Source organism: Hippocampus bargibanti, linkage group LG19, assembly GCF_051943395.1.
Source record: "Hippocampus bargibanti isolate YZ-2025 linkage group LG19, ASM5194339v1, whole genome shotgun sequence".
NCBI lineage: Eukaryota > Metazoa > Chordata > Actinopteri > Syngnathiformes > Syngnathidae > Hippocampus > Hippocampus bargibanti.
In genome coordinates, this window is record NC_142752.1 from 12,529,647 (window position 1) to 12,556,803 (window position 27,157).

At 40.7% G+C, this 27,157-nt stretch overlaps 3 protein-coding genes across 3 annotated transcripts in view; 2 read left to right on the forward strand and 1 right to left on the reverse strand.

Moving 5' to 3' along the window:
• The first annotated feature begins 1,536 nt into the window (after nucleotides 1–1,536).
• Nucleotides 1,537–21,028, forward strand: ube2j1 (ubiquitin-conjugating enzyme E2, J1). The gene is made up of 8 exons (XM_089021899.1): nucleotides 1,537–1,873; nucleotides 3,674–3,747; nucleotides 5,907–6,038; nucleotides 6,433–6,517; nucleotides 6,976–7,081; nucleotides 8,496–8,625; nucleotides 11,910–12,038; nucleotides 15,508–21,028. The coding sequence occupies exons 1-8, from the start codon at nucleotides 1,843–1,845 to the stop codon at nucleotides 15,781–15,783; spliced, it is 963 nt and encodes a 320-aa protein (XP_088878025.1). The 5' UTR covers nucleotides 1,537–1,842; the 3' UTR covers nucleotides 15,784–21,028.
• Nucleotides 21,029–21,174: 146 nt separating this feature from the next.
• smim8 (small integral membrane protein 8) lies at nucleotides 21,175–23,168 on the reverse strand. Its single transcript, XM_089021900.1, has 2 exons — nucleotides 22,745–23,168; nucleotides 21,175–21,387 (listed from the first exon to the last, which is right to left on the reverse strand). Exons 1-2 carry the CDS (start codon nucleotides 22,862–22,864, stop codon nucleotides 21,229–21,231), a joined length of 279 nt encoding a protein of 92 aa, XP_088878026.1. The 5' UTR covers nucleotides 22,865–23,168; the 3' UTR covers nucleotides 21,175–21,228.
• A 3,385-nt stretch (nucleotides 23,169–26,553) lies between these two features.
• The window catches only part of rad51b (RAD51 paralog B), a 29,590-nt gene continuing 28,986 nt past the window's right edge, over nucleotides 26,554–27,157 (forward strand). Inside the window, exon 1 of the mRNA XM_089022339.1 lies at nucleotides 26,554–26,720. The gene's annotated coding sequence lies outside the window, so the exon portion shown is untranslated. The remainder of the gene's footprint in view (nucleotides 26,721–27,157) is intronic.

Consider the following 27,157-nt stretch of genomic DNA (forward strand, 5'->3'; position numbering starts at 1 on the left):
TAATAATAATAACACATTTAATTTCAAGCACCTTTCAAAACACCCAAGGACACTTTACAATAAAAACAATAAAACAAAGCACATAACAATACAACCATAAGTAAAATGATACATAATAAAATAGCAGAATGAATTAGACATTGAAAGCAATTTTAAACAAATGGGTTTTGAGGTGGGACTTGAAAATAGGGATGGAGTCAATATTACGGATGTTGGGTGGAAGTGAATTCCAGAGTTTGGGAGCAGAGCGGCTGAAATTTCTGCATCCCATCGTGGTGAGACGGGCAGAGGGCACATAGAGGTGAAGGGAGGATGAAGATCTGAGGGACCGAGAGGGAACAGAGATTTGAAGCAGGTCAGAAGGATAGGGAGGGGACAGGTTATGGATGGCTTTGAATGTAAACAGAAGTATTTTGAATTCAATTCGATGTTTGACAGGTAGCCAGTGAAGTTGCTGGAGGACAGGGGTGATATGGTGAAAGGAGGGTGTTCTAGTGATGATCCAGGCCGAAGAATTTTGGACGAGTTGGAGTTTATGGAGAAATTTCTGATTGATACCGAAGAGAAGTGAGTTACAATAATCTATGCGGGAGGTGACGAGACTGTGGATAAGGATAGCAGCGGAGTGAGGGGTGAGCGAGGGACGGAGACTGTTAATATTACAGAGGTGGAAATAAGCAGACCGAGTTATGTTATTTATATGGGAGTGAAAAGATAGTGATCTATCGAGGATGACACCCAGGCTCTTGACCTGAGGGGAGGGGACACGGTTGAACTGTCAATGGTGAGAGAGAAACTTAGTTTTGTGGAGGGTGGATTTGGTACCGACAAGGAGAAGTTCAGTTTTTTCACTGTTAAGCTTGAGAAAGTTATGGAAAAGCCAGGATTTAATTTCTGAGAGGCAAAGTGAGAGGGATGAAGGTGGAAGAGAGGCGTCGGATTTGCTGGAGAGGTAGAGTTGGGTGTCATCCGCGAAGCAGTGAAACTGAATGCCAAACTTACGGAAAATATTGCCAAGAGGAAGTAGGTATATAATAAATAGAAGTGGCCCCAGGACCGACCCTTGAGGCACACCAGAGGACACAGGAAAATTGGGGGAGACATCTTCTTGCAGAGAGATTGACCAATGGTGCACTTTTGTCTGTCATGCTGGGTTGGGTCCTGGCCTCAGTTTGGTGGGTTGCCTCTTCTGTGGGGTGAATCTCTACGTTTGTGGGTTTGCCAGGTATGTCATATTCTTTGGATATGAGTGCCTAACACATCGACTTTCTTTAAAATAAATAAAATTTACCCCGTCTGTTCCGCTATTTAATTGTGGTTTAATATATTGATAGCTCTTGTGATGTGCAGTATGTGAAGTATGAGATAGGGTCCAGCACCCCCCCGCGACCCTAATGAGGAATACGGTACGGAAAATGGATGGATGTATTATGAGGCGATTTGCCACATCCAAAATGGCGGATACGATAACGTATTGTTTATGCCGTCAGCTTCGCTAAAGGTGGAGTCTAGTATAAGTCTTGCAATTTTCAAATTTGACGTCACGGGAACGACGACGGACTATTTTAAAAAATACAGATTTGAAACTCGGTGTAGAACTCGAAATAAAAACATACCATATCTCTTTGTGAATTATCGAAGTGGACATAATCCGTTTTTGGTTTGCGCCAGAGTGCATGTAGAAAAAGATTGACTCGGCCAGGCTTTCAGCTGTCAGTGAATCCTCGCCAATGCTAACCACAGAGCTAAAATCAGATAACCCATACATCTGGTGACTGATCGTTAAATACCGAATTAGCAGCCCAATTGCTACTCGTATCGTCTTTCCAGTTGTTGAAGATTATGGAGAGTAAATATAACCTCAAAAGTCCGGGTAAGTATTAATTATTATAATTCACGTTATTAAAGTGTGCTATTCCACTTTAACCTCTTGGTTAAAATTTCAAACAATATAATATGTCCATTCTCTAAAAAGTGTTGACATCAAGAGCGAGTGTTCTTCAAACGACGACATATGTTGCCCTCGCAAATTACGTCCTTTTCTAACGGTTTGCATTGTTTTGAGAAATGAATATCTATATTAACAACAGTTTTTGAGTCGTATTGTGTTAAATTGCTGATTTCGTTTTGGCTCGGTTGTTTTGAACAATACAGTACGCGGACAGTGAATACTATAGGACACGTCAGCAAGGCTTTATCGTTAATCCAATGTTTCCAATCGAGGAAAGCAGGAAGTCTGATTTATCCCACGAAGACTGTCCCAGTTCCAACGTCAAAGCGTTCGACAAAAATGTAAACAACAAAGATTCCGCTCAATTGTTTGTTGTTCTGGGTCATAACAACATAGTTTGACCTTTATCAAACCTTCATAATTTCCTAAATTTCTCATCTCATTTTCCGTACCGCTTATTCCTTATTAGGGTCGCGGGGGTTGCTGGAGCCTATCTCAGCTGTCTTCGGGCACGAGGCGGGGGACACCCTGAATTGGTTGCCAGCCAATTGCAGGGCACACGAAGATGTACAACAGTCACTCTCACAAACAATTTGAAGTGGTCAATCTGCCTGCCATGCATGTTTTTTGAGTGTGGGAGGAAACCGGAGGACCCGGAGAAAACTCACGCGGGCCCGGGGAGAACATCCAAACTCCACACAGGGAGACCGGACCGGGACGTGAACCGGCGACTTCTGCACTGTGAACCCGGTGTGCTAACCACTCAACTACCGGGGCGCCATCTTGTAAATTACGTTTTGTAATTCAAACATATCGAAGTCAGTTGGTGAACTCGGGGTCCTGATTTCCTGACTTCACAGCTCGAACCTCAAAGGACCGTTTTTGTGTACTTTTATTAGTTGAAAGTTGTAAAAAACAAGTTCCTTCCATCAATTTGGTCCAGTGCAGCAGGAGCAACCATTGCCCATTTTGAGTATACAGTACTGTGTGCCGCTTGTAGATCTATGAATTGAGGCGGAAAGAAGGCTTCCAAAAAGCTTACAGGTATTGTTTAAAAGGCTCTAGTTCTCACGTGACAAAATGATGTAACTGAAACATTAGTTTCAGATAAATATGTGAATAACATAAGCATCAGGAATGGTGCAAATAACTACAGTCGCTGTCGCAAAACACTGACAGACTTTATTGAAAAAATATAGCGGTTTTACCTGATTTTTAACATTTTGATTTTTTTTGTGGTCTCATGTCATGCTCTTGGACTATGTTTTCTGAGAATCATACATTTATGTTTGCAATTAATTCTACATCTGAGAACCGTGGTTGCCCGGTAGTTGAGTGGTTAGCGCGTCAACTTCACAGTGCAGGGATACCGGGTTCACTTCCAGCTTCCTGTGAGGAGTTTGCATATTCTCCCTGTGCTTGTGTCGGTTTTCAGGGGCTCCTCTGGTTTCCTCCTACATTAAAAAACCATGCATGGCAGGCTGATTTAACATCTCAAATTGCCCCTAGGTGAGAGTGTGAGCGCAAATGGTTGTTCATTTCTGTGTGCTCTGCAATTGCCTGGCAACCACTTCACAGTGTCCCTTGCCTACTGCCAAAAGACAAGCACGAGCACCCCCCGCAGCCCTTGTGAGGATAAGACGGTTCGGAAAATGAATGAATGAATACAACTGCTAACCTAAACAGATATCCATGACATGTGTCTTTGTTTGATTGGACTAGCGGTGAAGAGGCTGATGAAAGAGGCTGCTGAATTGAGAGAACCCACGGAGCACTACCATGCCCAGCCACTCGAAGTAAGTTTACCATATTGCAGCTTTAGCGGTCCACAAAAATGAGAACTCTGATTTGGATAATAACCTCTATTGATTGTTTTTTTTTTTTTGAGCAGGCCGGCATAAACATCAAATTTTTTTCAAAGAAATCGAACAACCATGTTACCATTTGCAATTGCTCTACAGGGTGACCCAAAAAAACTGGGCCCCAACTCTAATTAGGCCCCGTTTCTTCGTGTTTTGTCCAAATGAATTGAAACTTTGGTCATAACTAGTTTATTATATTCGAAACATCACATCAAAACACAAGGGTCTGTGGCTTTTTTTCTCCGTTCGACAGCATATGTTCTAGATGTCTATTTAGCGCCGTGCATTTCTTGAGGCGCAAAACGAAGTTGTCCATGACGTCCGCCAACGTCAGACAGAATTGGTCATGGCTCTTATCTCCTCCCTGATGGCTTTCTTGAGGTCTATGGTGGTTCTGGGTTTCCCTGCATAGACTCTCTCCTTAAAATAGCTCCAAAGGAAAAAATCTGGGGGGCTTAGGTCCGGGCTATGGAGTGCCCACTCAAAATCAGTCTTGAGACTGATCACTCGGCCTCCGAAGATCTTTTTCAGCCAATCTCGGGACAGATTTTGAGGTGTGAGAAGTTTGCTCCGTCTTGCTGGAACCAGAACGTGCTCATGAACAATGGGTAGATAGACCAATTCAGTCTGTAAGAACGTCATGGGCAACTTCGTGCTGTGCCTCAAGAAATGCACGGAGCTAAATGGAGGCCATCTAGAACATATGCTGTAGAACGGAGAAAAAAAGGCCAAAGACCCTTATGTTCCGATGTGATGTTTTGAATATAATGAACTACAGTAAAGTCTCGTTATATCGATATTCAAGGGAGTCCGAAAAAATATCGATATAACCGGGACTATCGATATATCCGACCCTGTTTGCATGTAATTTTCTCCGTGCGTGCATTGAAATAGTATCAATATAACCGGGACTATCGATATATCCGATATCGATATAACGAGACTTTACTGTAGTTATGACCAAAGTTTCATTTCATTCAGACAAAACACTAAGAAACATGGCCTAATTAGAGTTGGGGCCTGCTTTTTCTTTTTGGGTCACCCTGTATATGTGCTACTCAAAAAAGGAGTAGAAGATGAAAGTGCATTACATCTACGTTACAAGCTAATATAGACAACATTAAAAAAAAATCCATCTTCCAGACCGCTTTATCCTCATTAGGGTCGCGAGGGGTACTGGAGCCTTTCCCAGTCGTCTTTGGTCATTCGGTGGGGGACACCCAATCGCACAGAGACAAACAACCATCCACTCTGGCACTCACAGAAGTGACAATTTGCAGTGTTGAATCATGCATGTTTTTGGAAAATGGTAGGGAACCCACACAGGCCCGGGGAGAACATGCAAACTCCACACACGGAGGCCGCAGTGAACTCACGAATTCTGCACTGCAAAGCCGTGTGCTAACCACTCTTCTAACCGCCTGCCGGAAAAATTCTGTATTAAAATAAATTAATCTTTATTATAAATTTATAGTACAATCAAAATAATAGTCTGCGGTATTTAAAATACAATAAATTTCAACAATAGTTACATACCAACAATGGTAATAGAAATGCTTGTTCTGTCTTATTGTGCTGGTCCCAAGCCCGGATAAATACAGAGGGTTGTGTCAAGAAGGGAATCCGACATAAAAGCTTGGCCAAAACAAACATGCAAATCAAACCTCTGAAGATGAAGGACACTGATTTGCTGTGGTGACCCCAGAAGGGAAAAGTCAAAAGGAAAAGAAGAAGTCTCGTATCTTTTCTTACCCTCTATGCAACAGGCTCCGTCAAACCCCTAAAACTGACTCACATGATGTTGCCGAGGCGTGTCGACCGGGACTAGCCCATAACATCCAGAGCCTTGAGGAATTCTGGGCCGATCTCATTCACCCGTGAGGCCTTGCGACCAAGGACATTTTTTATCATGTAAAATTATCGTGTATTATTAATTGTGGATTGATATTATAGGCACCAAACAACAATAAATTAGTTTTATTCCACAATAAATATTAGTGTCAGTGTAATCACGAAAAACTGTATACGGTTTGCTTATTGCAGATTTGCGGTAGCATGTACTGAGTATCCTCTACCTTTCTGTACGCTTTTAGGATAATCTATTTGAATGGCATTTCTCAGTCCGTGGACCTCCAGATTCAGATTTCGATGGTGGGGTTTACCATGGCAGGATTGTGCTCCCTCCAGAGTATCCAATGAAGCCTCCCAGTATTATTCTCCTGACCGTAAGACACTTGCAGAGATTCATACCATGTTACTGGTTCAGATGATCGACAGTAAATGTGGAAAATGACTGATGACTTAACCTCCAGTTTTAATTGTAGTCTATTGTGTGATCTAAGTGCATGTTTTCATGGGATAAAACTACTTTTTTTTTCGCATTTGAGGTTGTTATTTTATTTTCATGTATACATGATCTACAGCAGTAGAATCCAAAATGGTCCAATGTGTTACTTTTCAACTGTCATGCTTTTGAGAGACAAAACGAACCGCAGGGCATAACTGTATTTAAATGGTGGATTTTGACGTTTGTCTTCTCTTTATCCCCATTCTACACCTCACGCCACCTCCCATCCATCCACATTTCTCCGATTGAAATTCTCTACCGCCTATGTCCAGCCAAATGGAAGATTTGAAGTTGGGAAGAAGATCTGTCTGAGTATATCGGGCCACCATCCAGAAACATGGCAGCCTTCATGGAGCAGTAGGTTTCATCACTGCCGATTTAGTCATAACCTCCTACAACCTGGTGTCCACGTGTGTGGACATCACATTTTTGGTTGTCAAGAATGCAATGTTAAATTTTGGACTACATCGAATGTCCTCATGTGTCGACATAATTTTCCTCAGAAACTATTACATCATCTAAAAAGATAATTATTTGTTTATACACTCATTAGGTCGCAGTTAGCCTGAATATCAAAGAGAAAATAAAAATATGCATGCCTTGCAAGAGTGCGAGTTTTTGGAGGTTAAACAACATTATACAGTGCTGAGGTCATTACGAATATGAATGTTGTATCTAGAAGAGGCCTACCTGAAACATTTTCCAACGCCTTTCAACACTTGTGTCAAGTGTTGTATTTCTTCATTTACTTTAATTGTCCACAGCTGTTACTTTTGATGATGTTTTTAAAGTTTTCTTTACATTCTCTATTTCAGTACGAACTGCTCTGATTGCCATCATTGGGTTCATGCCAACAAAAGGAGAGGGCGCAATTGGATCTCTTGATTATACTCCTGAAGAACGGAGAGTGCTTGCCAAAAAGTAAGTTTTTACTTAAATGCTTTTCATTATTTGTTAACTTCTAGATCACAGGTCTCAAAGTCAAAGCCCGAGGGCCAAATCTGGCCAGCCACATTTTATTCAACCCCTGAAACCAAATCAAGCATTTCAAGTGCCATGATGCTTGCTAATATCCGAACCAAACTTTCAAATTGTCGTATATAAACCACAATAACAGTCATTAGTCTTGACTTCAGATTTGAAAACTATTAATTTGTTATGCGTTCTGTATGTATTATGTGGAGGAGATGAAACATTCTAACGGTTGCCAATTTTTAACAGCCATCGAGAGGAAACCATAAATACAATGTGGCCTGATTCAAAAAAAATGTTTGACACCCCTGTTCTAGAGCATGCATTTTATGCCTTTGTAGATTGTCAGCTTCACTTATTCTAACGGACTGCAGGTTGAATAGATGTAACCAGAGTAATTTGTTACTGAAGAATCGTTAATCCAAAAGTCTGTTACAGGATAAAAGGTTATCTATGCAATCTTTGCAAGGAATAGTACGAAGCAGTACAAAATCAAGAAGAAGAGCACCATAAAAGTCCCGAGAAATGTTAAGTGTGAACGCTCGAATGACCTATCAATCTGTATGCCTACCTTTCATCGTATGGTCATGTGCTTTGTGTTTTGACCAAAGACGTGTCGATTGTAAAATTTGCGTTAGTCCACTCAGTAGGGCACAATAAGTTGTGTGAATTTATTTAAAAATAAAATAGTGCTGTGTTAGCTGCCAAAATGTTGTTTACTTTTAATAGCCTTTTAGAAACCTACCTTAGTAATTGTTAATTGTCCCATGTTATCTACCAGTGGCGGAGCTATGTGGTGGCCAATTTTGGCCATGGCCATCCCTGTGCATTGTTTGGCCCAAAATGTATACAAAAAATAACTATCTTTTAACTTATTACCCTGTCACATTTCATTTTTTAACTACATACGTATGTTCATCAGGAAACATAGATGACGGGTTAGCACATTAAATAGGCACCTGAAATGCTAGAATAATATCCAGGCCATTGACAACAATGCCCTGCCAGTAATCAGATACCCTGTTGACATAATTCCCTGGCCACTGGAAGAGATACAATCCACTGATATCAAGACAAGAATGCTTCACACAATGCATGAAGCCATTCTGTATGAGCTTTGTGACTTGACTTCCCATCGTTACTTGAATAATCAAATGCCCAACTGGCAACCATCCCTTCATCGTGTAAACTCGGCCCTCAGTGTTGTGAAGTACATTAGGAATAGTAACACTTTTTTCAAGAGTTACATGGGTGTCTTTTTGACAGGTTTTACACACATCTGCTGCTCTCTATTTGATCTACAATGATTTACTTGAACCACTTAATTTGCACTTCAGGTTGAATTGAATTTATTATCCTCCAGATCCCAGGATTTTTGCTGTGAGATATGTAGCTGTGCGTTGCGCTCAGCACTCCTGCCTCTGACTCCTGACAGCATCCTCACTCCAGAGGACCACTTGGCAAATGGGCTAGTTCAACAAATCAACTTCAAGGTAGAAATTAAATTAGATTTTATAAAATGGGCCAAATAATGTATTAATATACTGTAATATATCTGGTGTTTCACCAAAAGCAGGGATGAGAATATTTCGCCATTCAGCGGATTACTGACTTTTTCAGACCAAAATGACCATTCTCAAAAAAAAGCGCAATTCCGCAGAATCTCGGTTGGCGTGTGTGTGGGAGGGGGAACTCCGCATTATAATCTAAGTGCTGGCACAAGCACGACTATCATATACTGTACTTGAGCTCCTCATCGTGTAAATATTTGCGTTTTGCGACACAAACATTAAAACGTGTTTGCGGCAGATGACTCGATTGTACAACCGAGTTTTGCTGTATGACACGATCGGATTAGCAGTAAATTGAGTTTCACCCTTGCCATGCTTTCCCCATCGGTTTTCACAAGTTGTAGTGTTACTCGACATTTAGCTGGTGGTTATGGCGCATGAGACAGGTAGATAGCGCGAACTACTCAAGCGACGTTGTGTACGATGTCGAAAGTCTGAGAAAAGAAGGATGAAGGTCTAGCGAGGGAAATTGACAAGAGTGCTGGGATCAAAAACTGTTTTAGATGGGTAATGTATTTTTATTGTTCTGAAACTTTGTGCTTTATCTGTACACTTCATTTTTTTGCTCTTTCAAGCATTTACATCCTAGATCAGACATGGGCAAACTACGGCCCGCGGGCCACATACGGCCCGTTAGGCTTTTTAATCCGGCCCGCCGAACTTGCCCAAATCATAGTACAAACAGTGTCTAAAACTCATGACAAAAAGTTAGCGAACAACAGGGCAGATAACTGAAAAGTTGCCTGCCCCATTTTTCACGACTTGAAGCACAATGAGACAACTAATCACATTAAAAAACATTGCCACAAAGTATAAAGTTTTTTTTTTAAATCAAGGATGCACCTACTATAAATGCTCCCTTGCTTAATTTACGGTAAATGCGCATGGCTGTAGATTTTGCTGCAGTAGTCGATTGTCATTGCGGTGCACAATGCAACGTTTGCATTGCTTTCTACGAGCCACTAAGCCCCTTTCATAAGTCTCACGTACACTTTACAGTCACGGTTTAAGTAAATTTACGTTTTGTAGCGTCACATATGTTGTTAGCTTCTTTTGAATCTTTCTTCTGGGCTGAGGTTCTGTGCATCTATTTTGGAAAATGACATGCAATTGCATGACTTTATAACGCTTGCGAAAGTCCAGAAGAAAGAAGCAGGCTTCTGATTGGCTGCCGTGCCGAGTATGCAAATTTCAACTGCAGGTAGTCTGTTTGTGTGCTCGGCGACGGTACACGTGTATTGTTTGTGCGAGGGCGTCAGTGAGGAGTTTGTTGAGCGCGCGGTCAGGACAAACCATCTATGATTTGGCGGAATTTAACACAAGTAGGTATTATTGAGCTTGAATATTTCGTTGTGTAATAATATGTTTTGAATGTTGAAAGTGATTCCATTTTTCAATAAATGTTGATTTCTTTAACTTTGCCCCTTCGATGGAAACTTATTAAAAACAGACGCAATCTTGATAAATCACAGTGCATATGTTATTTTAATCTATTTCCATTTCCTCCTCCAAGTATCTGCGAAATAGTATCTAAACGCCATATTCCTTGAGACAAATTTATTAACTGATCAGGGATATTTTTCACATTTGAAAGACAGTTAATAAATTGGGTTGTAGTGTTCAAACTATCATTTTGAAGTCATTTTTATTGGTGTTTTTCATTTAACTAAAAATATCAGCCTGCCTGATTTGGGTATTTTAGATGCTATAAAACGTTTTTCTGATGTCAGTGGGAAACAAAAACAAAAAATGGTGCCGGTTGTCCTTTAAATGTAGTATGTACAACGCCCATAGCATTGTACGTCGCTTTCTCGGTCAGGGGCGGTCCAAACGTGACGTCACATGGGGATCGTCATCAACTCGAAAACAAGACTTCATGAATATTCAGCGCAAGTCTTAAAACGTAAACTATAGCTATATGCTGTGGAATCTTTGTAAAATACGCTCAGTCGAAGTCATTTGAAGTGATTTTATAAATTATGGACATAACTTGTTCAGAGTATTTCCGGCCCAAACACTCCCTCCAAATGCTCCTGGCCCGGCCCCTCTGTCAAATTTTAGAACCCAATGCGGCCCGCGAGTCAAAAAGTTTGCCCACCCCTGTCCTAGATCCTATGAAACTATATTATGTTTAAATTGACAATATAATGAGGTATACATATTGAGGAATTTCATTCAGAAGTTTGGCAAATGGTGAAACTCTTACATCAGCTTTATAACGAACAAATGCAATATATGATGCATGGCAAAAAAATGAAACTGATATAACAACTGGTAGCTCACCAAACAAGGGACTTTATTTTCACAAATACAGTTGAATTTCAGTAATGAAATTAATGGTTTTGTGGTTATTAAATTGCTAAAATTGATGAGCTTCTTGCTGCAGAAAAGGCGCAACTGAGAGTCTCCCCTTGATGTTGTGGCCAAAAATGCTGCAAAACAATCCGTATCTGTTCAACACGACGCAGAACAACTCAAAAATTACAAAAGAAACCACAAAACAACACAAAAACAACAAAACAAGCAAGCTCATGAGAGCACCTGCCAACTTGGGCGCCATCTTGGACTTCAAAGGTGCGCTTTTTAGTACTTATAGTACTACATAGACTAATATATGGAAAGGTCTGTGTAAGCTCTCAGTCGTACAGGAGTGGTCCATTGATGAAAATGTTTTTTTCAGCCGTCATCTGTACTTCTTTGAAGGTGTCGGACGTTCCGCTTCTTATCCAAGAAACTTCGGCAGCAAACTAAAAGAGTTTTAGTAGTAGTAGAGTAGTTTGCTGACGAAGTTTCTTGGACCAGAAGCGAAACGTCCGACACCTTCAAAGAAGTACAGATGACGGCTGAAGAAACCTTTTCATCGATATATATGGAAAGAGTTTGAAAATACACCATTCATTGGTTGTGCGCCTTATTCACCTCGAAAGATGGTATTCCATTGGTTTAGCTAAAGTGATAAAATAAACTGCAATAATTATTGTGTTTGCATCAATAATATTTTTTTAATCTTTTTACCTTTTCTTTTTTTACTACTGAGTGCAAACAATAATCTGACATTTTAAATGCAAACATTGCACAAGTTGCTTTCAATTTAGGTTTCGACAATTCATCCAAATTACTGTTCCCATGAAATAATCACTTTTTATCATGTCAATTTTCCACTGTATGGTAGAACGCAATTCTGTGTTTGGTGTGTCCAAATGCAGGCAGAATCAAGTTCATCAAGTCAAAAGGAAAAAGAGAATGAAGATACCAACAAGGTTTCCCCTATTAGCCAGGAAGGGGACTCGAATCCTTCAGGCTCCGAACCTGTCAATCGTCCCTCCACTGAGCAGGTAGGTGTTTGAAATCTTCTGTCAGTACATTTGAGCTGTGGATGAATTCCGAGAGGCAAAAATAATTTCTTTAATTCCTTGAGCGCTAAATAAATATTTTCAAGATTATACCCATTCAAGATTTTTATGATTATCACATACTCATTATTTGACATTTCCTTAAAACATTGCCCAGTGTTAAAATTGTGTTGATTGAATATTTTATAGTAGGGATGTCCCGATCACAGGACACAGATGCAAGCGATGCATTTTTGCAGCCTGTTAACTATCGTAGATCACATGTATCATTTTAAAGTTATTCTCTTGGCACTTCCGTGACACAGGTCTCGAACCACCATAGGCCCGTCTTTATTTTCTTTTTTTTAAATACTTTTTGTCAAAGTGACACTGATAGCATAATTAGGGTGCAGTGTGCATTAACACAAAAGGTGTACAGTGATACCTCAGCTTACGAACGCTTTACCTTAAGAACTTTTCGCCTTACGAACATTAAATTTGCGAGAATATAATCTTGGCATACGAACTAGTTTTCAGCAAACCACACACAGCGCCACGGTCGCTGGTGGACTAGTTTTCGGCGGAAGAACACCAAACCACACGGTCAAACAGCGCCATGGTGGCTGGCGGACTAGTTTTCCACACCCTCTTTGAGTGCAGATGTGGTTTGTTTTTGAGTGGACTACTTTTGCTATTATGGGACCGAAAAAGACCCCACTACAGGCTAGTGTTCAGTCAAAGAGGACACAAAAGAAAATTACGATCGAGCAGAAGAAGGAGATCATCGAAAAACACGAAGGAGGTGGGCGTTTCTATGACTTAGCTGTCACAGTACGCTAAGTACGCTAAGTTGACCATTGCTACCATCCATTGACATCGACCATCACAAAGGTAAATAAAACAACTTTATTATACAGGATAATTTATTTCTTTAATTACAATGCAATAGCACATTTATTATACATAAATAAAATAAGGTATATTTTGTGTAGTTTTCAGTCTTATTTGGTAGAAACTTGTGTTTTATGGGAACCTGGGAACATATTCTCATTTTTAATGGTTTCTTATGAGAAATAAATGTTTGGCAGACGAACTTTTCACCTTACACTTTCTGGGAACCAATTAAGTTCGTAAGCTGAGGTATCACTGCATTATAAACATGCACAGACATACACAAAAGTTAGTTTTTTTTTCATCTACACCCCTTGATTTATTTTATTTATTAAATACTTTCTGTACAAGTGAGGCTACTAAGATTTTGAGTGTACAACGGCCATTAACACAAAAAGTATATTATTAACATGCACAAAGATACTAAAATGCTTTTTTGTTTTGTTTTTCTTTTACACCCCTCGCGATCGACTTGGGACCAGTCCGCGAGCGACCGGTTGATAGTGATTGACAATAATAATAATAATAATAATAATAATAATAATAAAATATTATTATTATTAATAATAATATTATTGTTATTATAATACATTTCATTTCTAAGCGCCTTTCAAAACTCTCAAGGTCACTTTACAGTCACAGGATAAAGTTTTTTTGTGGGTGAGCAGCAGCAGCCACACGCGCCAGCGTTCACTCAACCCCGAAGTAACTCAAATAGATAGAAAGCTAGCTAGCTAATGGATAGCAAATAAATTGCTAATAGACAGCCAGATAGCTTACAGCCAGTCGGCTAGACAACTAATATGAAAAGGTTTCTTCAGCTGTCATCTGTACTTCAGCATTACTAATCCTATGTTGCCTAAGCAGGCTGTTGTACGAACGATCCAAATTGAAACTCACGCCACCATATCGGTTTAGTGAAGGATTTAGCTGTTTTATGAAAATCGCTTCTTTTACTTCCCTTTCAAACCATCTATGTTCTTTCGCTAAGATTTTAACCTCATTGTCGTCAAATGAGTGGTTGCTAGCTTTTAGGTGCATATGTACTGCCGATTGAGGCCCACTACTATTACCATTATCCCTGCGATGTTGATAAAGTCATTTTTGAGAATTTGTTTAGTCTCCCCAATGTATTGCTCTTTATCCTTACATTCTTAAAATGTATTGAATAAACTACATGACTTTGTTTTTCATTTGGCAGCCTATCTTTTGGATGCACTATTTTTTTGCCTTAAAGTGTTTATCGGTTTGAAATAAGTAGGAATTTTATGTTGCCAAAGGACTCTGTCGTTTTTCAGAAACTCCTGCAATGTAAGGTACTGCTACTCCTCTCCTTGTATCTTCCGAATTTTTGGTATCATTCCCTATTATTTCCTTCTGACATTTGACCACTGAGGGTACCCACAGTTTGTGAGTGCTCTCCTGATATCTTTTGACTCCTTTACTCTACCAACATAGGATTAGTAATGCTGATGAGGTGATATCAGAGCAAATAGGGCAAACAGGCCAGTCGTTAGTCAGGACAATAGAAGCAATCAGTGGAGCCGCAGGGAGTAGTCCTCTGCACCCCCCCCAACCTGAGAGCAGGGACCTATCATAGCAGAGTCTGGTACCGCCACGTCTGGACAGTAGGGATATATATCGGGCCGAAACTACCAGTAAGACTTTAGTTCATTGAAGAAGCATCTTGGATAAGAAGCGAAACGTCCGACACCTTCAAAGAAGTACAGATGACGGCTGAAGAAACCTTTTCATCGATGGACCACTCCTGTACGACTGAGAGCTTACACAGACGTAGACAACTAATAGCTACCTAGCTAGGTAATGGATAGCAAATAAATAGCTAATAGTTAGCCAGATAGCCAACCACTAGACAGCTTACAGCCAGTCAGCTCGACAGCTAATAGGTAGCTAGTAATGGGCACCCCTGATCTAAAGGATCTCTGATATTTTGGAATGGAAAAAAATGAAATAAAAGGCATGGTGTTCAGGCTCAACTGATTAGTACATCAGCCTCACAGTGCAGAGGTGCAGGGATCAATTCTGGTTCCGACTTCCTGTATGGAGTTTGGATGTTCATCCATGTATGAAGAGTTTTCTCTGGGTACTCCAATTTCCTCTCACATTTCCAAAATATGCGTGGTAGGTTAATGGAGCAATACAATACAATACAATACATCCTGATTTATTTAGCACTCTATATTGTCCCTAGATGTAAGTGAAAGCACGGATGGTTGTTCGTCTGCGTGCCCTGTGGCTGGTGAACATTTAATGGTGTACCCTGCCTGTTGCCTGAGGATGGCCGAGATAGGCTCCAGCACGCCCTGTGACCCCTGTGAAGATATGTGTATTGATGGATGGGTGGAAAGTTATTTATTTAAACAGTTGAAAAATAATACATTTTGGAGCTAGAATTATACCTATGTGAAGCCATGGTATTTTTGCTCAAGCTAATTATACCAGCGTGTGTTTGTGTGTCTGTTTGATCCAACAGGACCTTCTTTATCTTTCAACATCAGATAAATACGATCAAAATATGCTATCCAAACAAATCACGTGCACTGCATGTTATCCTCTACAGGCAGAAGTTTCAACAACCAATAGGGTGGCGAGACCGCAAGTGACTGTGCCTCAGAACATTGGTCGACTTCACATTCCCCAGCAGCGTCGTGTCCAACATGCCCCAAGAAACAGAGAAGCCCCCAACAGGCCCATCATTGCACCGGTCCATGAGGCCCAAGATGGAAGCCATGCAGGCTCTGCCATGCTCATGGTGGTGCTCATTTTGGTCCTGGCTGGACTTATTTTCAGAAGGATTTACCTGACCCAGGACCACAAGTTTGATTATGAGCTGTAACCTTTCCTCGCTACTAATTTGGTCAGAAGTCTGCCTCTACATTCTACTTTTAGCACCACGAGCAGCTACAGTTGCACCAGAGGTTTGACCGTCACTGGAACATTTGAATTTGTCTTTTCTTCTTAGCACGACGCCCCGCCAGCTTGATGCGCTTTCATGCAGGAGGTGTGGATGCGTCCTCCTCACTTGCAGCATCTGTTTATTTTTTAGTCTTCTTTTCTTTTCGGCTTTTCCCTTCAAGGGGTCGCCACAGCGAATCAGTGTCCTCCATCTTCAGAGGTTTGATCCGCATGTTAATATTTTAATTATTGTTATTAATGAATGTGAATTTTTGTTCTCCCTAAGATGATCGAGCATTTTTAGTGGGTATGGAATCATCTGATTAATTACCTCTTGTGACACTTTACGCTCCCAAGCCCCCTTTTTAATTAACTAATTCACTTGTGTTGACGTTCATAATTGTCAACTAGTTTCTGCTTTCTGTCACTGGTGAATGGGTCATTTCAGCGGGCAGACATAGAAGAGCATTTCTGCTAGCTTGTCTGTGAAAGACTTTCGACACAACTCATTATGAAGGGATCGGAGTAAATGGCACGCTTAAAGGACAACCAACACCATTTTTTTGTTTCCTAACTGACATCAGAAAAAAGTTTTATCGCATCTAAAATACCCTAAACACGCAGGCTGATATTTTTAGTCAAATGCAAAACACCAATAAAAATTATTTAGTGTCCCAAAACTGCCACAATATGAGCTCGGAACTGGGGATATTCAGAAAGTCCCGCCCCCTTGTTCGTGACGTTACGGCAGGATACTCCTTCACAAACTGCCTTGCTCCAGAATCAAAACAATGGCTTCAGAGAGTTCAGATTCGGAGATGATGCTTTTTGTTAGTCATTCAGTTATGAATTTGAATCAAATAGTTCTGAAGAGGAAAGCGTAAATGTTTGCAATCGATTAAAGAAGTCCTTCTGTATCAATTCGCGCCATCTGGACTCCAATGTAGCGCCCAGAAATTGCACAAGATGGCGCACAAGCTCCGTTGGAAATGGGCTGATTTGTCCGCTGAGAATTTATGTAAACTTACACCTTCTTTATGCGTGTTACCACAATTGGCTGCGACACACAATGATTCACCATTGCTTTATGTAGTTTTCCTTCTAATTTTGCCATCAACACGGTGTTTTCAGACAAAAAAACTAATATTAAATAGTTGTCTAGGTGCAACACACAACGATTCACCATCGCATTATTTATGTGTTTTCCTTCTAATTTCGCCATCAACACGGATCAACACGAAGTTTTTAGACCAAACAAAGTACCGCAAAATGCATTGTGTGTCGCGTTCTCGGTCACGGGCGTTCCCTCCGTGACGTCACTTAGGGGATCGTCATCAACTCGAAAACAAGACTTCCGGAATATTCAGTGTGAGTCTTAAAACTTAAAATATAGCTATAAGTGGTGGAATCTTTGTAAAATGAGCTCAGTTGAAGCCATTTGAAGTGATTTTACAAATTATGGACGCAACTTGTCCGGAGGTGTCGGTTGTCCTTTAAGAGTTGATAACACAGCTTTTGAGGTGAAAAATGCATCCAATGTCATTTCCAATCATCGCTCACAGTGTGTTTCAGAATTGTATATCTACAAATATATATATTTTTTGCCATCCAAGCTCTTTCACAGGCTTGTTAATTGTATTTCCTTTACAGCCGGGTCAACAACGTGGTGCCTGAGTGCACCAGGTCGCCTATTTGAAAAATACAGTAAAGTCTCGTTATATCGATATTCAAGGGAGTCCGAAAAAATATCGATATAACCGGGACTATCGATATATCCGACCCTGTTTGCATGTAATTTTCTCTGTGCGTGCATAGAAATAGTATCGATATAACCGGGACTATCGATATATCCGATATCGATATAACGAGACTTTACTGTAGATGACCAGCGAATTTCCTTCTGTGATAACGCTGATCATTTACCCACATCTCTCACGCAGATAATATATTTCAACACTGCATTTCCACACAATTTTAATCTTCAACAGTACACCATACCATTCCCACCCCCCTAACAGTCTCAGTAGCAACACCGAGAGGGCACATACATTTGTTCCCCTGTAGTTGACACACATTCCCTAATACTCATCATGAACAGATCACTTGCTCCATTCAGCTAGTCCAAACATCAACGTGGATTAAATCCCTCGTCAATGGCGCTCTTTCTCATTCCAGAGGCCAGGACTAGAAAAAGTCATCTTAAAAGAAAAAAATCATGATTTATGAGTACAGTGTACAGTGTCCAATCACATTCATACAAATTGTATTGACTTAATTGTGCTTAAAATAATCAGTCTGTTACAATAAAGAGGAACACATTAGGATTTGTTTGTGTCAGAAAATGCCTTTCCAGCAGCTCATGTATTTTGTTTTTCTACTTTCATTCCTTTCATCACTTTGCTGCTGTGAAATGTAAATGTCTCCACTGTGAGTCTAATAAAGGCATATCCAATCCAATCCAAAATATACACAGTACTTAATTTTAATTTGCAAGTACTGTACAGTATTTGCTCTTGACCCACTCCCATGACATTATTTTACACATTATGTGAATTTTATTTTTTGTAAATCCCTTTTTGTTTGGGCTAATTTTTGTTGTTTGAAATTTGGTAAATTGTTGCTCTGATCGTGCTTTATATTCCGCCCTTTGGGACCGAGAGTAATTCCATTCCTTCATATAATGAATGATGATCATTTTATGTTACTTACAGGTTCCGTAAACGCTGGCGCGTGTGGCTGCCGCTGCTCACCTGCAGAAAAAATAGCCTGACTATAAAGTGTCTTGAGAGTTTTGAAAGTCGCTTATAAATGAAATTTATTATTTTTCTTTTCCTTTCGGCTTTTCCCTTCAGGGGTCGCCACAGCAAATCAATGTCCTTCATCTATCCCGGTTTTGTGCATCCTCTTCTCTCACACCAGCTGTCCTCTTTGACCACATCCATAAACCTCCTCTTTGGTCTTCCGCTCGGTCTCCTGCCTGGCAGTTTAAGGCTCAGCATCCTTCTCCCGATATAGTCACTCTCCTCTGGACATGTCCAAACCATTTCAGTCTGTCCTCTCTGACTTTCTCTCCAAAGCCTCTAATACAGGGGTCTCAAACTCATTTTATCCGGGGGCCGCTGGAGGCAGAGTCTAGGTGAGGCTGGGCCGCATCAGGATTTTCACAAGAAAAGCACAGCTAAAACATAGCAATGTTCTCAAAATCTTTATTTTTAACACACACAAAAATGAATTAAATGAATAAATGGAAAATGAATAAAAAATAAATTAACCAGTAATAAATAAATACAATAATTATAATGATCATAAGGCAGATACAGACGACTGAAAAAAAAACACAGGAAACTAATTATTTTAATAGTTTCAAATGTCTGTATTCAGGCGGCCCGGTAGTCGAGTTAGCACACCGGCTTCACAGTGCAGAGGTCGCTGGTTCGCGTCCCGGTCCGGCCTCCCTGTGTGGAGTTTGCATGTTCTCCCTTGTCCGCATGGGTTTTCTCCGGGTCCTCCGGTTTCCTCCCACACTCCAAAAACATGCATGGCAGGCAGATTGACCACTCCAAATTGTCCCTAGGCATGAGTGTGACAGTGACTGTTGTATGTCTTTGTGTGCCCTGCGATTGGCTGGCAACCAATTCAGGGCGTCCCCCGCCTCGTGCCCGAAGACGGCTGAGATAGGCTCCCGTGACCCTAATGAGGAATAAGCGGTACGGAAAATGAGATGAGATGAGAGATGTCTGTATTCACAGTTCTTTAACCTTTAACTTTCTGAACATAAATAAAATATTGAACATGAACTGTCCTAAACATGGCTTCTTTTGCCTACTTCTTGCTGCTAGAGACCTGGCAGGGCTTCTTTTCACAAAGCCGAGCCACATTTGGCTTGAGGGAGGAGGCAGTGGACACTCTGAGTAGGGCTTGAAGATGCTCATCAGTAAGTCTGGATCTGTACTTGGACTTATTGAAGTTCAAGGTGGAGAAAGCTTCTCACATAAGTATGTGCTCCCAAAAAGACACATGGTCCGCTTGAACATTCGGGAAAGTTCAGGGAAGCTGGGGGTTAACTCTCTCAAACATTGCCCAAGCTTGTCTGCTTCTCCATTCACATCCCTGAAGTTGGCTTTGAGTGCAGAGTGGCACTGTAGGTCACATAGCTCAATTTGGAACACAGGAGGGGCATCTTGCATATCAAAAGAGAATGGGTCGGCAAAAATTTGAAATGTGGCTTTGAGCGTCTTGAAGTCTGCAAATCTGTGATTAAATTCCCTCTGTAGCTCCAAAATGGTGGTTTCTTCCATGGTTTGTTCAGCTCCACGCACAAGTTTCATTCATATCAATCATGCGGGCCGCACTAACAATCTTTCATGTCAAGGTGGGCCGCAAAATATACTTTCGGGGGCCGCAGTTGGCCCGCGGGTTTAAGACCACTTTCCTAATATGAGTTGTCCCTCTAATGTACTCATTCCTGATCCTATCCTACCTGGCCACTCCCAAAGAAAACCTCAACATCTTCAGCTCTGCTCCCTCCAGCTCTGCTTCCTATCTTTTCTTCAGTGGCACTGTCGCTAGTCCAAACATCATGGCTGGTCTCACCACTGTTTTATACACTTTTGCTTTCATCCTAGCTGAAATCCTCCTATCACACATCACACCTGACATTTTCTCCAGCCTGCCTGGACATGCTTCTTCACCTCTTTTCCACACTCTTCATTGCTCTGGACAGTTGACCCCAAGTACTTAAAATCCCCCACCTTCTTTATCTCTTCTCCCTGTAGCATCACTCTTGCACTTGGATCCCTCTCATTCACACAGATATATTCCGTCTTGCTGCGACTAATCTTCATTCCTCTCCTTTCCTGGGAATATCTCCACATCTCTAGTCTCTCCGCCACCTTGTTCCCCGTTCTTGCTACAGATCACAATGTCATCTGCAAACATCATATTCCAAGGAGATTCTTGTCTAACATCGTCTCTCAGCCTGTCCATCACCATATCAAATAAGAAGGGGCTCAGAGCTGACCCCTGGTGGAGTCCCACCTCCACCTTGAATTCCTCCGTCACACCGACAGCACACCTCACAACTATTATTGTTATTATTTTTAATTATTATTAATGTCTCTTCCATCCTTATTACCCAGTGTCAGTATCGAAGCAGCTTCTTAGCAAGTTTGCAAGCTCTGAAGAAATATTACAATCCTTATTATTTGAATCAAGTATGTTGCAGCAGGGAGCAGTGTAAACAGGCAGCACAAGCAGTCTTTCAGGCCTGAAGCAGGACGTGCCTGCTGTCAATCTTAGTATTTCCAAAAATACTTGCGAAAGAGTCATAAAATTCTTTAAAAAATATTTATTTTCTTTATACACCATAACCAGGGTACAATATACTTTATCCCCACTTGGAACTGCTCCTCCTCATGAGTCTCTCTCCTTCGCCGTCGATGGCCTCATAAAGCTGCTGGTTGTTTTCCTTTGTAGCATGGAGGTACCCCAGATAACTAACACACAAGGTGATGGTAATGAGTCCAAATGCCATCACTGGTTTATTCTGGGGAAGAATGGATGGATGATCACCATATTTAATAACACAATTATAAAATATGGATTTAAAATGTGAAAAAAATGCTTAACTTACAACCTGTTATTTTGTACAGAGGTTGACACTATATTTTCAGCACAGCTGAATAAAAGCTGCACTCTTGAAAATATAACTGTATACAGGTATTGTGGGTGTAAACATCAAGATTTCAGAGTTCAGACGCCTTTTATTTTCGAGAACCTTGTTTTTCTCAACTTTAAAGCGTTTCTTGGTGCGATTTAACTTTTCTTTTAATCTAAATGAGTAACGTCAATGCATTTATTTTATTCTTAAAGGACAACCGACATCACTTTTTTGTTTCCTAACTGACATCAGAAAAACGTTTTATAGCATCTAAAATACCCAAAACACGCAGGCTATTTTTACTCAAATGCAAAACACCAATAAAAATGACTTAGTGTCCAAAATCTGCAAAAAAATTGAGCCGTGAATTGGGCATTTTCCGAAAGTCCCGCCCCCAGTTCGTGATGTCACGCAAAGACGTCTTGCCTTGCTCGAGAATCAAAACTTCAGATTCGGAGAAGATGCCTTCTTGTTACTCATCCAGTTATAAATATGATTCAAATAGTTCTGAAGAGGAAAGTATAAATGTTTGCAATCGATTAAAGAAGGTCTTCTGGGTCATTTTGATGGATCAAGACTGATGTGTAGTGTCACAGAAAAAGCAGAAGATGGCGGCAGAGCTCCATTGGAAATAATTTTATTTTTCAGATTGGAATTTTTGTCAACGAATATCAAAGAGTTGTCTCGGTGTAACATACGATTCAACATTATTTATGTGTTTACCTTCTAATTTTGCCATCAACACTGATCAACACAAAGTTTTCAGACCAAACAAAGTACCGCAAAATGCATTGAGGTGATGTAAGGTATGTCCTTTCTCAGTCAGGGGCATTTCTTCAGTGACGTAAAGGTGAGGACTCGTCACCAACTCAAAAACAAAATTTACGGAATATTCAGCGCGAGTCTTAAAACATAAAATATAGCTATATGCGATGGAATCTTTGTAAAATACGCTCAGTAGAAGTCATTTGAAGCGATTTTACAAATTATGGACACAAATTGTCCGTTGGCGTCGGTTGTCCTTTAAGGCGTCAAACAGCTCGCTGACGGCGAATTACCGTAATGTACAGCATCAAAATATCTGGCGGCTGTTTGTTTGACCTCGTCTTTGTGTATGGCGATTACCTTAACTGCAGTGACGTCAGAGGAGTGCTAAAACCCTCTCTTGCCCTTGCAAAAATCGCTTTCTTCACAAACTGCAAATGAAAGTAAAGTACAGCACCAAGTAAAACACGTCTCTTACGGGCTTGATAAAGAGTTCGGGGTTGACAGCTCTGAACAGTGTGGTCGTCTGTGCACGTCTCAATCCGGGCGTCCTGTAGTCTGTTTCGACCTTTTTTCCTTTACTGGCTTCCTTAGCCATATCAGCCTGTTATTAAACGCCTTGGGCAAGTCCACGTCGTTCTTTTTTGTCCGATTTACTTTCGGCGACCAATTAGGTACTCTTGAACGCGCCTTCGAACAGCTGTAAAGTCCGAGTTGCTAAACCGGAAGAAAAGCAAACCGAATTATGTCTGACGTCACTCGACAATTGGGACCTCCATTGAAACCACAAATATTTTTATGAAGTGTCGGGTTGCGGACCGTAGATGTGAGAATTTGGACAGGAGATGCTATTTTTATGTGACTCCAGTCGTGGCTGTTTTAAGGCTTACATGCGCAGTAGGTCGGTGAATACATCACGAACTACGGGAATCATAGTCGGACAAAATTGCAAAAAATATGCGCAAAATATGTAAATTGGTAAAGAGATTACAACTACAGTATAGTATATATTTACGACATGACCACGCATCGAAGATAATTTAGTAGCTTTAAGGGGACACTGTATTAAAAGGCTATAATAGATTATTAGAGATGGAATTAGGACCGAAAAACTAGCTCAAAAATAAATTGAGAAACAGATACCTATCATTGCAAAGATTTCTTGAGACAGCAAACCGTGTGTTTCATCGTAAACTAATAACATTGAATTAAAAAATTACTTTTAATTAACAGTATTTTGTGGCCCGGTGCACCAGTGCTTAATGTGTCGACCCCACAGTGCAGACCGGACCGTTCTGTACTGGGTTTACCGCCCGCTCCGGCCTCTCTACGAGCAATTTACTTGTTCTGCCTGGGCATAAACATCTTCCACTAATTCGAGAACCTCAAAGAAAAAAAAAAGAAAATTAAGATGCCTCCGGAAACAGTCTATTAAACATTAAGATATGAGGAAGAAGCTGCAAAGTGTAAACAAACTCATGGGGTAACATACCGCAAGCACAAATGCGTAACTTTAAAATACAAACCAGGCTTTTCAATACCAATGCACCAGTGACGTGCGGTGAGGTTCATGGCTGGTGAGGCACTGACGTCATCACAGTCAGATTTACAAACATGAACAGAGTAGCTTGTTCACCATTTAATTGGCAACAGTTAATGTGTTTTGTTTAAAATGTCATATCTACATTCTTTATATAAACTGTAGCATAGAAAAAAAATAATTTAAAAAACGTGTTTATCGTGTTACCTTTACTTATAAATGAAGTCCATGCGCCGCTCCTTCTGAAGAAAGGCATCAATAACTTTCAGTTATTGATGCAACAGTTTTAAAAGTCTCTATTTCTTTCAATTTAGATATGTAATCCTCCATTCTTAAAATAAGGCCAAGCAACACGAAAAAAATGACTGGATGGTTGCACTTAACTTGCTAACTGTTTACTGTAGCTTGCTCTCACTAATTCTATTATTCTGCAGCCAATGAGGCACAAGAAAAATCTAATCACCAGCGCCCACTGTCATGAGGCAGGAGAACTGTGTGCCTCACCTATGCACACAGTTTTGAAGAATATAAAATAAAATAAACACCGTAGTACAGTGTTTATAATGTAAAGTGACTACATTATATGCTTTAAGAATGCTGATAGAGAAGTACAGAGAAGGTCAGAAGGAATTGCAATGTGTCTTTGCAGATCTGGAGAAAGCGTATGACAGGGTGCCCAGCGAAGAGCTGTGGCATTGCATGAGGAAGTCTGGAGTGACGGAAAAGTATGTCAGAGCTGTGCAAGACATGTATCATGACTGTAAGACAGTTGTGAGGTGTGCTGTCGGTGTGACTGAGGAATTCAAGGTGGAGGTGGGACTCCACCAGGGGTCAGCTCTGAGCCCCTTCTTGTTTGCTATGGTGATGGACAGGCTGACAGACAATGTTAGACAAGAATTTCCTTGGACCATGATGTTTGCAGATGACATTGTGATCTGTAGCGAGAACAGGGAACAGGTGGTGGAGAAACTAGAGATGTGGAGATATGCCCTGGAAAGGAGAGGAATGAAGATCAGTCGCAGCAAGACGGAATATATGTGTGTGAATGAGAGGGATCCAAGTGCAAGAGTGAGACCAGCCATGATGTTTGGACTGGAGACAGTGGAATGGAGACAGAGGGACAACTCATATTAGAGGCTTTGGAGAGAAAGTCAGAGAGGCCAGACTGAGATAGTTTGGACATGTCCAGAGGAGAATGACTATATCGGGAGAAGGATGCTGAGCCTTGAACTGCCAGGCAGGAGACCGAGAGGAAGACCAAAGAGGAGGTTTATGGATGTGGTCAAAGAGGACATGAAGGTAGCTGGTGTGAGAGAAGAGGATGCACAAAACCGGGATAGATGGAGGACATTGATTCGCTGTGGCGACCCCTGAGGGGAAAAGCCGAAAGGAAAAGAAGATACATTATATACACCAGCTAAACTGTAGAAATTTAGTTCACGTACTAAAAGTGTTTGAACACTTTAACAGCGACATGCAGAGGGAGAGCAATGTGGTCTCACTGCAGAGCAAGCCAGCACAGTTAGCAGAGTGATTGCGCAATCCATGGTGAGGCTCATCCGGCTGCTGCCTCACCGCTCGTCTCTACTTAGTATTTGAACGGTAAATGTGAAAATGCAGCGATTTTGAAAAAAAAAAACAAAAAACGATGAAGTTAAACGGAAAAGAACTTCACTAAATAAATATAATTGTTAATTATTATTATTATATAATTTATTTTTTTCATTTGATATTGCCATGATGACAGGTGAGGCACAGCCTCACCTGCCTCCCCTGACTGCACGTCACTGCAATGCACTAATCTCATGTATTAGCTTTAGGATTCTTTTATTTTGAAGTAGGCCTACACATGTGGCTTGCTTGGCATTTAGGCTTTCTGAGTAACACAGGTTGTCGTGTGGTTAGGTTACAATAAATGCCACCAATATTAACATAACGCCACATGGAAATTACATTCAATTGCTAATTTAGAAGTCATCATTGTGGACACCACGGCACAAGTCTTTAGCTGAGTGTGGTGTAAAGAGTTTGATAGATGCACCCGAGCTACGAAGCACATCCAAATTCAAGCATTGTCACACAGAAGAAAAAAAACATTCATTTATTGATGAATTAACTTCATGATCTGTTGTTGCCCACCACCTAATTTACCTGAAAGAATTTGAAAAAGGGATGGTTTATTTCTCCTTTGCTCTCTAATGTTTTTACAACTAAGGTTCAGGGGAAGTACGAGAATGTTGACAGATTAGACGATTGGACTTTCCAAAGAGTATTTACTACAAATTACGTTGAAACATTCCTCAATCTCCAGTGCTATCTACATATTTTATTGAGCATCTTCATCTTTATTAATTTCTATTATCATAGAGTTGATTGTTCTTAGCCACAGGGGACACAAGACAGTGTCTTATTGTGCCGGTCTCAATCCCGGATAAATACACAGGGTTGTGTCAGGAAGGGCATCCGACGTCACAGTTTGGCCAAAACAAATACTACTGTATGCGAATCAAACCCCTGAAGACGGAGGACTAATTCGCTGTGGCGACCCCTGAAGGGAAAAGAAGGCAAATTACAAAATCTATCTTGCTCCGATGCGTCACGCAGCACGTCCGGTTGAAACGGTCACATTTAATATGGCCGCGATGTTGACGTAGGGATAAGAGCTTTGTGTTATTTCTATTTCAGTAAATTCTGTGACTACTACTTTGTCCAATCAAAATCCACGTGCGGGTAAAGTCGATGCGTTTTTCGAGCGGGAAAATAGAAACATTGTGTTTTCAAGAGTTTGACAACGTTGTAGGCCTGCTGAGCTAAACTGTAGCCCGGAGTTGTCATTGTATTTCGCAATATTGATGCGATTTAAGATTTCACAATATCTGCCTGCGATCGTGTCCAACAGCCTACTTATTTGAAGGTAAAATCGTTTTGTCAAATATTGTTCACATTGCAAAATAAGTAAGTGGATGTGTTGCTTCCGCAGCTGAATGATACTGTAGATTTTTCAGTGCCCGTGGAATCGCAGTTTGCTGTAATCCAAAGTGTTGACATTTTACAATTTTATGACTACTCAACTAAAATAATGCAGTAGAGCAGATGTACTGGTTTTAATCACGACTTCAGTGCAAGTACACGCGTTGTTGTCCTGACATGGGCAGCATTTCCCCAAATTCGTTGGCAAGGGTCGGTTTTCCCACATCATACCCCGGTATTTATTAAAAAGTTATTGACTCTTTCTACTAAATTATTGTGCCTGTAAAGTCTCATTGAGAGTTTTGAAAGGCACTTAAATAAAATGTATAATTATGAATTGGTCGACAAACGGACGCACTTTTATTTGACCGTCGCATCTGG